We start from the raw sequence: 13,527 nt of genomic DNA, 5'->3' as shown, positions 1-13,527 counted from the left end.
AATATCTAATAACGTATATCGATCATTCATTTGGAAGAATTAGCAAAAATGGCCCCAGGGCCGCATTTTGGACACCACCGCCATACGCAGTAGGTCACTAGACATTTAAAGAGAATAGCAACAGCAGCCATAGCAATGCGATAGCAAAAGACAACATTATAACGACTGCCGGATGAGTTATGACTTACATTTTCTGCTGTGGCTTCTTCCGTTTCTTGGCCGCGTAAAGCGCCGAGCTCGCCAGCATGTTGAGATCCGCGCTCGCGCTCCCAAAAGTGGCAAACGTAATCCCGCCTTGAATAAAAACCACACAAAACAGCTCCAGACAAACCGAGGAGAATCACATCACCGAAGAAAAGAAGCAAAAAGTTGATGCTACGCGTTCCCAAGGGAGCTCTCGGTGGAGAAAAACAACTTTTTGTGTTTGCTTGTTTGTTTCGGTCCAAACGCCCATCAGAAGTTAAGAAAGTATCACAGCTTCGGTGCAAACTTTCATAAAAGTTCACCAAACCACGAAGAGCGTTTGAAGGAAGAATATCCTTCGAGATGACACCCTGAGCGCCGCCTTGCGAAAAAAGAACTGCTGCTTGTTTCCTTACCCAAAGGTTGTGTAATATTTAAGGTGGACTACATATGAGCCGGCATAGACGCCCTGGTTAGATGCGCGCCAACCTTAAGGAGGACCTTAAAAATTCAATGTTTTTTACAGCTACAGTAAAAGTTTGCGTGTACGCACTGGGGCGATACTGCACTTGTTGGTGTCGATCCGATATCGCGGCAAGACCGATAATGATACCAATACTTTTTTAAAAGTTCATTCAGGGACGTATTTGGTCATTTGGGTGGGGGCCCAAGGCAAACCCATTCATTGAGGCCCTCCACATCCTTGTACTGCACTGACAAAAGGTTTATTCTCAACACAAGGTCTTCAGCGTGGGCAGCAGAAAATAGGCCACATTTTTCCTGCTTTTGAAATCTGTTAGTTATCTGTCTGTAAGTTGCTAGTTATGTAACAATGTGTATATACCCCCCACCCCTCCCAAAAAGCTTTTAAATATTAATCTTTATCATAAGAAGTGTTAATTTGAGAAAATGATCATGTTTCCTGCTAGCTGCTGTGTTTTTAAAATCCTTCTGGGGGATTATTATTACCTAACAAGATCATCAAAAAATGTAAATATTAGTCAGTGAAAACACAACTGAACACAAAATGTAGTTTTTAAATTAATCTTTTTATTATTAAAGGAGGAAAAAATCCAAACGTACATGACCCTGTGTGAAAAAGTGATTCCCCCCACCCCCCAAGTGGGATTAATTGAGATCTATCAGTCTGGAAAAGATTAGAAAGCCATTTCTAAAGTTTTGGGACTCCAGGGAACCACACTGAGAGCCGTTATCCACAAATGGCAAAAACATGGAACAGCGGCCGACGAACCAAAATGACCCCAAGAGCGCAGCAACGACTCATCCAAGAGGTCACAAAAGACCCCACAGCAACATCCAAAGAACTGCAGGCCTCACTTGCCTCAGTTAAGGTCAGTGAGGCTCCAAGAAAGACACTGGGCAAAGCGGCCTGCATGGCAGAGTTCCAAGACAAAAACCACTGCTGAACAAAAAGAACATTAAGGCTTGTCTCAATTTTGCCAGAAAACCTCAAAGTCAAAGTCCTGATATGAGTCCTATTGAGATGCTGTGGCATGGCCTTAAAAAGGTGGTTTATGCTGAAATGTGGCTGAATTACAACAATTCTGCAAAGATGAGTGGGCCACCATTCCTCCACAGCGCTGTAAGAGACTCTTTGCAAGTTATCACAAACACTTAATTGCAGTTATTGCTGCTCAGGGTGGCCCAACCAGTTATTACATCGCTGTATATGTATGCATATTTAAGCAAATTGTACTTATTCTTGGCCTAAATTAAGCATTTTCAAGCATAAAATGGCTAAATGAACTAATAGAAATACAAGGCAGAAGAAGCATTGTAATTGTGAATGTAGTACTGTATTCTACATTGGCCACTAGGGAACACATTTACTGTTACACTGTTCGAGCAGTTTTAATTACATCTTAAATGGCTATAAATACTATATTAGGTAACACCAGTGTAAAGCCATCTGAAGCCGCCGCCATGCTGAAGTACAGAAAAAAAACAAGGAACTGCTAACATGTGAGTCTGTTATGTTATTTATCTAATATGTCTTATTTTTTCTGATTATATCGAGTATATTGAGTATTAAGAGTGAAAAGGTTGGACTATAGGGGTGTTATTTCATGTCTTGAGAGCTCTGATTGTGAGGGTTCAGCCAAAGCCGGAACTTGGATCCCAGGATGCGAGAGCCGATGACTGGTGTAACAATACTTATTACACAAAAGGGGTAATAGTAAATAAAGTACTACCAAAGCAAAAGAGTATAACACCAACTCACCCGGAACACTCCCGGGGAAAACGCTACAGAAGAACAAAAAGAGCTACCAAAAGGTGTGTCAATTAGACGTCCACGAGGCGGAAGGGGTGTGCTGCAACACAGGAGAGAGAGAGGGCAGCAGCGCAGCACACAGAACATGACACTAATAACGTTAAAAAATTGTATTTAGAAGATCATAAACACTTTTTTATGCCATAACTATGAAAATATTCAATTTATTATTATTGAATCTTATTTCTGGAAAATTCACCTATCACAGTCGGGTCTGGAACCATTTAAATGCCATAAATGAGGGACGACTGTACTGCATTCTCAGCAGCTGACAGTGGCTGTGGTCGTGTGTCTATGTTCGTTGTGACTAGGGTTGGGCATCCAGCATCAAACATTCCAAAATTTCGATTCCTACGTTCGGTGATTGACCAGCCGGCCAACCGGAAAAAATTGCCGCATAACACCAGAATCGTTAGGAATCGTTAGGAACCAGAATCAAAACGAGGAATCTGAACCAGAATCGCTCAAATTCAAACAATGCCCCCAACCCTAGTTGAGACTGTGAAAAAGGTTGACACCTTCGGTAGTTTTGATCAATACTGGTTTCCTCCCGCCTTCTCCTCTTCTGGGGTAACTCCGCTTCATTTTTCTCCAAACCGTGCCAACAAGTTTTGTTTTGCGCAATAATGTGGAATAGTCCATTGCAAGAGAAGGGAGGGAGGAGCGGCGAGCGGCCGAAACATTCATGATAGATTACGCATTTTCATGTTGTTTTAAGCACGTGAATTAAGACTAAAACAGTAATATGTACTTTAAATCAAAGGGGAAAAAAATCAATAATCAGTTTTCATGAGACGTTTGGGGGCCCAATGATAAGTTCACCCTTGAGTTCATTGAATGATTTTGTGATTTTTAATTATAGTTTTACACACGAAGAACCATTTTATATGCATATTGCATTATGCAACACCTTTACCCCTCGATTTCTTCTTTCTTCGCCAAGATGGAACTTATTGTCGACGCGGCAAACGGACTAATTTGTGTAACAATCTCACTTGAGTTTGCCAAATGAATGCGCCTTACAGGATACCGTAGTATTGTGTCAACTAAGTCTTGTGAGATTTGCTGTCGGGTGCGGGAACCAAGACGGCTGAATAAACAAGCAGTGCTTGACCTATCGTTCAGCCACATTTTTATTAATATCACAACATTCAGTGTCTTAAAGTTCAAATAAAACAGTTAATTCGTAAACCGTTCATATTGTACAATAACCAAGACAGAGGACGAAACGGGAACTGAATACGCTAAGCTTTGAAAACCGAGGTTTGACCGTACATTGGGAAAAACACAACACAAGGGCCGATGATCGAAGAAGAAGAAGAAGAAGCAGGCTGCGGTCGTTCGTATTGTGCGATATGCTGAGCTGGCAATTACGTGCCAGTTAGCAGGCTCGAAAACCCAGAGAATGTTCCATTTGATTGTTTCTTCATGCTCAGTTTCAAAATGGAATGTTCTTGGACACATTTCCTTGATTTATTTGTATTTATTTCCTCAACAAATCTTGTCGAGAATGTTGTTACGCTGTCGTGAGGCACCAAACAAACTGAAACATTCAGACAAATGTCTCAAATTAGCCCAGACAGAGAAAAACATTTGTGATTACAGGTCCAAGCTATTTAAATTACAGGCCAGCTTGTCTGGGAGGCCTCAGACCAGTGGCTCATCATCCCTGGTTGGTGGTGAGAGCCAGGGCAGTCTCGACAGGCTGCAGCTCTGCTCTTTCAGATTGGGAAAGAGGGAAAAAAAAATCCAAATTATCACACTTATCTCGACACTTGAGCAAACTAGTCAACACCAATATAACTACACTAACCATTTACACTCACATTCATACTGTCCCTGATTGGGATCCACGCTGGCTGCATCCAAGTCAGCTGAGTGAACCACTACATCAGTGGTGGTCAAAACGAAGGATGTGGGAGCCCACTTTAAAGCATTCAAGATGCTAAAACCAATCCAACACTTCATATACTAAGCTAAACAAATCCAAACATCCACATCATAGCTTTGTGTTATAGGTGACAATGCAAATTAGTGTAATATCTAATGATATAGCTCATTAATAACATTTTCTTTTGATTTTTTATAATATGCTGAGGGCCAATAAACAACACCTTGGACACCCGTGCACTACATTATCAGTGACTCTCATGAAAGACCTTTTATTGTAGCAATTGTGGAGCCTTACGTTGTCCATAAGGCCCCACAATCCATGAGGACGAGGGCGCCACCAGGAATTCCGGGCCCCATGGTCGGCAGTTGTCATCACATCTCTATTTATTGGGGCCCAGGTCAGTCAAGGGCGCTAACTTTTGCCACCCTTATAGTGCCCCCATGGGGCGGGTGGCCCATTTTGAGCAAAGAACGCACATTGCTGCCCTCAGGCATAATAGATTAATTTGTCGCCATGCTCGTTGCCACAATGATTGACAGCAAGTAGCAAAAGAAGAGAATAAAATGGCAGAATTCACCTCCTCAGCTCTGGGTGGTGTAATGGTACAGCTGCTGCCATTTTAAGGCAGAAGGCATGCATTTGAGTCCAGCACTGAACACTTATTTTTCAAATCTTTATATTTGTTGTTTTGCACTAAAAATTACATATTGCATAATTTGTTTCCCATGTATTTGTATTATTCCAAAACATGCATCTAACTAAATTCGGGTTTGGGTGACCACGGGTGGGCCGCCAATGTTCCCTTAAGCGTGTGCTCTCAGGGAAATGTTCCAGTAGCAGAAACGCTGTGTGCTGTGTGTTGTGTGTAGTATACAAAACAGTAATAGCAATAGCAGCAAAGCATGTACAGTAAAAAAAAAAAAGTATAAGTAAAGAATAACATTTTTCATAAAAATAATATCGTGGTTGATGGTGGCAGGCTACGGTCACCATGAGTAGTAGTTGATGACATGCCTCCAATGAGAGCCGGCTGGCCCATTAGGCAAGATAGGCAGATGCTAAGGGAGCTGTGGCATCGAGGGGGTGCCAAAAAATCTGGAAAAAAATTACCTTCACTATGTGACGTTTTTATTCGGGATTTTTATGAGAAATGATTGTGCCTGTCGTGAGATCATTCTGGTGCTTGTGTGGCTCACTGAACATTACAGTAACATTACTGACACCTGCTGACGAGTGCAGAATCCTACGTCAACGTCTTTGAATGCATCTTTTGACCACCTCATATTTGTATTTTAGCTCATTTAGCCATTTTTATGCTTGAAAATGCTTCATTTATGCAATAGAATACAAAACATTTTCTTAAATGTGCATCATTTTGACTAAAAATAGGCTGTATTCAACCAAAAAGACGGCATCATTTAGTCATTCATATATTTTTGAAAAAGTGTGAGAGAGTGAAGCTTTGGAATTTGAACCGCGATGTGGCAAGGGATGACTTTATAGGTATTTTATTTCGTTTTTGTATATAGTTAGTGTAAATGTAGCTTACAGAAAGTTATTGTGTGCAAACTGTGTGGTGATTTGGATTGTTGTATTTATAATTTCTTTTACAATTATCATTTCTTCCCTTTTTTACAGGATTTTTATTTTGTGGCAGGGGTATTTATATTATACTTCAGTTATTTTATCATTTAAACTTATTTTTATTATTTGTTAACCATGTAAACTGGGTGACATGTAGACTTATACAGACAACACTAAAAGCAATGCCATTCAATTTCTTTTTCAAGCTATGTAAATCGCCGAACATCATAGAATATCTTGCCGAGTGTGCTACTTTTGGGCCGCTGTTGATTCCCAAGCCGTGAGGACTGGTTGGCCACATCAAGTCTGCAGAATAAAAGTGTTGAAATCAAACAAAACAGTCTGCAGTGCTTTCAGCTTGGAACCAGCGCCCACAAGTCTTCCCCAGAAACCCCACTCACCCTTCCTCAGTGTGACATTCTCACGCAAAGGTGCTGCTGCGACCGCCTTGTCCTAACATTCTCAGGTGGTGACCTCACAGCGAGCTGGGAGTGTGTGTGTGTGTCGGTAACAGCAGTCATAACAGTCATAGCTGGCCAGGCGGGTCCCAAGGGCCAGGCCCCACAAAACCTCTGACTGGAGGCCAATACACACACACACACACACACACACACACACAGGTTTGACTCTAAGTCTGTGTGAAGACTGAATCATTTTTCAATTTGGCCAAATGACATTTAAACTGGCCCTGAAAAAAAGATAATTCAACCACACACAGCGCCTGCTCATCTGTGCTTCATTAGGAGTACACAAGCGCATACACACAAACACACACACATACACAAACTCATGAGTGATGCGTCAGCGGTTTCCAAAGAACTCAGTCACCCCTTCAAAAACAAAATTAGGGGTTTGAAATCCCCAATTGAAGCCATTCATAAGCAGTTGTATTTATTTGATCATTTTTTCAGAATACGAGCCTCTTTATGGCGTCCCATCCGTCTATCCACCCATCGAGAGGCGGGCTCCACCTGCTCAACCACAGTGAGCGTGTAGAAAAACAACCATTCACACCTGTGGGCAAATTAAGGTCTCCATTTAACCGCGGGGAACGGGAGTCTTCTGCCAAAACGCCACTCTGATGGAAAAGACAGTGGAGAAATTGGGGGAAATGAGTCTGTTTTATCTCTGTGGTTGGATTCCTTCAGAAAAAGTTGGCAGAAGTCACACTTGACAAATGAAGATCTTAAAAAAAGTTTTCTGAAAGTTGGTAACTCAACGTTTGGGACGGCTCACAGGGTTAATAAGCCATCACTTGCAGGGTAGAGAGTGTGAGATGAAACGTCTCATCAGTTCCTCAGTGGCATAATGACACTCGATGCTTAAATGTTGACTTTAATCAACTTTATTGGTCCTTTACTGAAAGGGACTGTATGCGACCGGTTCCTCCAGCTGCCTTGAGGGCGCCAACATTCAAAAGTACTACAAGCATTATAGCCATAGCTATTCCTGCTTTGAGGACGCCAACCGAGCACATGTACTGGTTATGTTTGTTGTCAGCTGATGATAGTGATTTGGCCAAGTTAGCTAATATCGTTACTGTATCTATCATTGAATGTATAGCCAACAACATGAATGTAAATTAGTGGTGGTTTCTATGATGCTGTGTTTATGTGTACAGTGTGTGTACAGACCACAGATATGTACGTGAATATCAACCGCCAGGAGTGACATCCATTAATGGAAGTTATTTTATTCGGGCCAAAAAAATTTTTACGACAGTTGTTATGCAGTTTTTCATAATTGTGAATATGCCAGCCAGAGGTGGTGTTTTTATATTTTTTGGTTTCAACAATTTCATTTTGAGTCCCTTTATGTTGCAAGCCGAGCCTGGCCCTTTAAGAAGAATGGCAATTCGGGAAGTCTGTGTGCTGTAGTTCTGTGCATAGACATAGACAGACGCCCCATCGAGCGGGTTTGTCCACTGCTACAGTATACGTCTACGTCGCCGCCATATTGGATGTGTCAAGGCCGCGTTGTAAATGAATACAAGTAAATATAGTTCATAAAGCGCCTTTTTAGCTAATTTCTTTGTAGAAAGGCGCTTTATGAAAGTAAGTACGTCTACGTCGCCGCCATATTGGATGTGTCAAAGCTGCGCTGTAAATGACTACAAGTAAATGTACTTCATAAAGCGCCTTTTTAACTAATTTCTTACTTTCATTAAGCGCCTTTCTACAAAGAAATTACTTAGAAGGGGGCTTTACGAAGTACATTTACAGCGCAGCCTTGACACATCCAATATGGCGGCGATGTTGACATACGGCTCAGTGCTCGATGCGGCGTCTGTCTATGGTTCTGTATTTTGGCACAGATTTTCTCCAAACGAGAAATTGCGTCAGGTTTTGATCTCATGACACCTCTATACATTTTTTAAAATGTGGCATCGTAATTATTTTATACTTTAATAATTACTTTTAAGCATTTTACTTTTTAATCAAATTTAATTGTTAAAAATTTGTATATTTAAATAACTATTTCATGAATGTATTTATTCTTATTTATAATTAATAACTGAATGGAAAATATATACTACGGGCCAAAAGTTTGGACACACAATACAAGCCCATGGTCCCAACCCCATTAATAAGGCAAGAAATTCAACTATTAACCCTGACAAGGCACACCTGTGAATTGAAAACTATTTCAGCTGAGTACCTCATGAAGCTCATTGCGAGAACACCAAGGGTTTGCAGCGCTATCAAAAAACATAAGACATTAAATCTATGTCAAAAAATGACATACTTGGAGTCATTTCATACTTTTTTGTTAAGTATATAACTCCACGTGTTCATTCATAGTTTTGAGAATCTACAGTGGAAATAGTCCTGAAAACAAAGAAAACGCATTAAATGAGAAGGCGTGTCCAAACTTTTGGCCTGTAGTGTATGTATTTATTATTAATTATAATGAGATCCTATTTGTTTGTGTTGTTTATTATTTATTTATATTATATGTCCACACCTTCGGGACAGTGGGACACCCTCAGCCGAGCTCTCCTCCAACTCGGCCGTGCAGACAGGATGCAGTGCTGCATGTTAACCACAGGATGGTACTGTTGCTATTAAGTTTGAAACCTTCATCAACCCCCGTCGACTGTCGAGTTCAAGATGCCCGAAGGAAAATACATACAACCGCTTTGGTTAATAATTTAATTACAAAATTACAAACACTAAACGTTTCTGCTGAGAGATGCTGCGCCGTTGGAGCAGTTGGAGCCATGTATGATCTGGGGAATTCTGGAGTGACCTTTAGAGTCAAAAAAATACATTCACCATCTTTCTGTACAAAGTTCATATTGTCCTCCTCTATTCATCCTCTTTAGCCTCCAGACGTGCCGTCTCAGAGCAAACGGACCCATCGTCATTATCTTCATCATCCTTATCCTCCATCTCATTGGTGACATAGGAGCCTCTCTGCCTGGACTGACCCCAACATAAGAGTGCCATCACACAGATGAGGATTAGCAACGTTGCACCTATGACCCCTACAAGAAGAAACGCACAAAAATACAGCACATTGAAATTATTGGCATGTTCCACATTTCCTCTTCCTAACTTTTATTTTGTAATCATTTCCCTTCCACTCCTTGTACCCCGACTCCCTGATTTCCCTGAGAGGCGGAACAACAAGGCACACCAGCAGCCGTTTGGCTTCAGCAGGACGACACCAGATTGTGGTCTTCTAACTTTTGTAATTTTTGTAAACTTCCCTTGCAATCTATCCCCAAATGAATTGGATTTAAATCAGGGGAACACACAGGATGGTCCAAAAGAGTGAGATTATTCCTCTGGAAGAAGTCCTTTGTCAGGTGGCCATGGTGAACTGCAGCCAGTCATGACCACACAGACGAGAGCCTTCAGTCATGAGGGATGCCCCCTGCAACATCTTCACATAGCCAGCTGCCATTTGACGCCTCTGCACAACCTGAAGCTCCATTGTTCCATTGAAGGAAAAAGCACCCCAGATCATGATGGCGACCCCTCCACTGTTCGAAGAGAGAAAGCTTTTTTGCCTTTGTCATCAATAGATCATGACAGTGTGAATACCTGACAGAAAATTACATTAAATCCACATTTTTGCCAGGATTTTGACTTTTAAAGGCTGTGGTCTTAAACTTTTGATCAGCTGATGAACAGCTTACTTCACTTTAATGCTTGTTTGCTATAAATTGCTTACTGATGTTTTGTCACACTCCCATGCCTTCCTTTTGCTTTTTGAAGCTCTACTTAGAACCTCCTTGAGATTAAACAGTGCAAAATGTAAATTCTTATGATTTTTCAATTGGTCTTTTTTTGATCAGTAGTGCACCTCCAACTCACAAACACGTCTCTGTCCATCCTCGGAACTCGACTTCGTCATTCTCCACCACACTACTGCAAGGTGCATTCGCGGACACTCCCAACTACGTACATGAATACCAGGGGTGTAGTACAGGGGGGAAATATTAGGACAATTCTAAGGTCCCCGAACTGACAGGGCCCCCCAAAAATACAGCTGTTGTGACATAAACAATGTATATACAGTGGTGTGAAAAAGTGTTCCCCCCTTCCTGATTTCTTTTTTTTTTGTTTTTTGCATCAAATAAATGTAAATATTAGTCAGTGACAACACAACTGAACAAACTTTTGTGTGTTAAGGGAGAAAGGAAGTCCAAACCTACAGTACATGGCCGTGTGTGAAAAAGTGATTGCCTCCTAAACCTAATAACTGGTTGGGCCACCCTTAGCAACAACAACTGCAATCAAGTGTTAACTTGATTGAGTAAAGTGATAACTTGCGTTGGGTCTCTTACAGCGCTGTGGAGGAATTTTGGCCCACACATCTTTGCAGAATTGTTGTAATTCAGCCACATTGGAGGGTTTTCAAGCATTAACTGCCTTTTGAAGATCATACCACAGCATCTCAATGGGACTCAGGTCATGACTTTGAGTAGGTCACTCCAAAGTCTTCATTTCGTTGTTCTTTAGCCATTCGGAGGTGGACTTGGATCATTGTCCTGCTGAAGAACCCGGTTTTCAGCTTGAGGTCACAAACAGACAGCCGGACATTCTCCTTCAGGATTTTTTAGTAGACATCGGAATTCATGGTTCCATTGATTACAACAAGTCTTTCAAGTCCTGAAGCAGCAAACAGCCCCAGACCATCACACTACCACCACCATATTTTACTATTGGTATGATGTTCTTTTTCTGAAATGTGGGGTTACTTTTACGCCAGATGTAATGGGACACACACCTTCCAAAAAGTTCAACATTTGTCTCATCAGAGTATTTTCCCAAAGGTCTTGGGGATCAAGTTGTTTTGGTAAAACTGAAACGAGCCTTAATGCTCTTTTTGTTCAGCAGTGGTTTTCATCTCGGAGCTCAGCCATTGCAGGCTGGTTTTGTCCAGTGTCTTTCTGATGGTGGAGTCATGAACACGGACCTTAACTGAGGCAAGTGAGGCCTGCAGTTCTTTGGATGTTGTTGTGGGGTCTTTTGTGACCTTTTGGAAGAGTCGCTGCTGCCTTCTTGGGGTAATTTTGGTTGGCCGACCACTCCTGGGAAGTTTCACCAATGTTCCATGTTTTCGCTTTTGTGAATAATGGCTCTCACTGTGGTTCACTGGAGTCCCAAAGCTTTAGAAATGGCTTTATAACCTTTTCCACACTGATAGATCTCAATTAAGTTATGTTTTAATGGGGGGGGGTAATCACTTTTCCACATAGGGCCATGTAGGTTTGGATTTTTTTCTCTCTTAATAATAAAAAAATTTCATTTAAAAACTGCATTTTGTGTTAAGTTGTGTTATCATTGACTAATATTTAAATTTGTTTGATGATCTAGAACATTTTAGTGTGACAAACAGCCAGGAAGGGGGCCAATGCTTTTTCACACCACAGTATACAGTATAACTGTGTCCTGTCATTTATCTTTCTGTTAATAAAATGCAGTGAACATGGGTATATTTCCTATCTAGTTGCAAATGTCCATTAATCATGATTAATTAATTTGTAAACGGTGATTAATTGGATTAAAATTGTAGTCATTTGACAGCCCTAGTTTGTTGTGGTTGCTATTTGCGCGTCTTCCTGCTTGCCTCGTTATTCCATCTCAGCAGCCTGATCTAGCCTAGCTGTTCCTTTTTGTTCTCCCACGGTGCTTTTAGTTACTCAGTCCTGCACCATCAAGTTTTGTTTGCCTTAACTTGGTTCTTTTCCCTTTTGTTTATTTGCACGTGTTTCAGAACTATTATTAAAAGTGTCTTTTATGTACAAACTGCCACAATTATCACTCAGAAGTTAACACGGTGGCATAGGAGTTAGCATGTTGGCCACACAGTCAGGAGGTCGGGAAGACTTGGGTTCAAATCTCCGTTGGGCATTTCGGTGTGGAGTTTGGATGTTCTCCCTGTGCGTGTGTGAGTTTTCTCCGGGTATTCCGGTTTCCTCCCACATTCCAAAAACATGCATGTTAGGTTAATTGGTGACTCTAAATTGTCCATAGGTATGAATGTGAGTGTGAATGGTTGTTTGTCTATATGTGCCCTGCCATTGGCTGGCGACCAGTCCAGGGTGTACCCCGCCTCTCGCCCGAAGTCAGCCGGGATAGGCTCCAGCATACCCCCACGACGCGAGTGAGGATAAGCGGCATAGAAGATGGACGGATGGAAGCAAGTTAACATTCTCACCTCCAATCAAGCCTGCAAAGCGGCAGTCATCCTCCTTCATACCTTCAAAAAAAAAAAAAATGAAAAAAAAAGACACACATTCACATAAATTTGGGGACAAGGTAAAGGATCAGGACCTCTCAACAGTCATGTGAGGCTTTTAACAATGCTGAAGATCAAGATCATTGATCACTTGCACGACAGTTAAGGATGTTCAAATGTTACTAAAAATGTTCTCAACTGTTAATGATGGTAACCGTGTTTCCCGGGAACTAATTATTCCTACACGATTTCCCTTATTCCTATGGGAATCCACTGTAGTGCACACTGTACATCGGTTAAAGTGACAGCATTGCGATTATTTCTTGCTCCCTACACTGTGCCGCCTTTTTAAAACATATCCCGTCCTTATTTTGTTTTCTACCCATTAAATATTTTAACTCCTTGAAGTGTTTTTCCACTTTGTCTGTTAATTCTGCTGGGGCTCTTCTGTGGAAACAAAGACCGGTTGACTCTTATCTCCACGGCAACAGACGCCGGTGGAGTTGCTCCTTCCCAGGCTGCTCTCTCACATCAGACTGATAAGACGCGCCCTCCTCCAATAACGTCATCGTTGTTACGTCCACTGCTTAGTGTGTTTTTTCTTCTTTCTTCTTCAATAACTACAAAGGGGTGGTGCACATTAGCAGCAGCGTGATGCATTTGATTAAAACCCAAAGCAAACATTTGTAGTTTCAGCACATATAATCTGCTGCGAGTATTTGTTGACTTTTACAATATTGAACTAAGAGCGTGCCGGGCCGTTAACGACAAAGTTTTCTTTAGCTTACTTTAAGAGACAGAGGTGTGGACTCGAGTCACGCGACTGGGACTCGACAAAGACTTGCACCTCCAATTCTACTTTGACATCAGTGACTCGGAC

General features: G+C 41.5%; 1 protein-coding gene across 1 annotated transcript in view; it reads right to left on the bottom strand.

The window, feature by feature from the left end:
- ahr2 (aryl hydrocarbon receptor 2) overlaps nt 1-688 on the bottom strand; it is a 52,628-nt gene extending 51,940 nt beyond the window's left edge. The window contains exon 1 of the mRNA XM_054775136.1: nt 189-688. Within this exon, the coding sequence (XP_054631111.1) occupies nt 189-247 (59 nt within the window). The 5' untranslated portion in view covers nt 248-688. The remainder of the gene's footprint in view (nt 1-188) is intronic.
- Between the last annotated feature and the right edge of the window lie 12,839 nt (nt 689-13,527).

Source organism: Dunckerocampus dactyliophorus, chromosome 1, assembly GCF_027744805.1.
Source record: "Dunckerocampus dactyliophorus isolate RoL2022-P2 chromosome 1, RoL_Ddac_1.1, whole genome shotgun sequence".
Lineage (NCBI taxonomy): Eukaryota > Metazoa > Chordata > Actinopteri > Syngnathiformes > Syngnathidae > Dunckerocampus > Dunckerocampus dactyliophorus.
The sequence above is the reverse complement of the archived record's forward strand: the minus strand, read 5'-3'. Positions and strand labels throughout refer to the sequence as shown.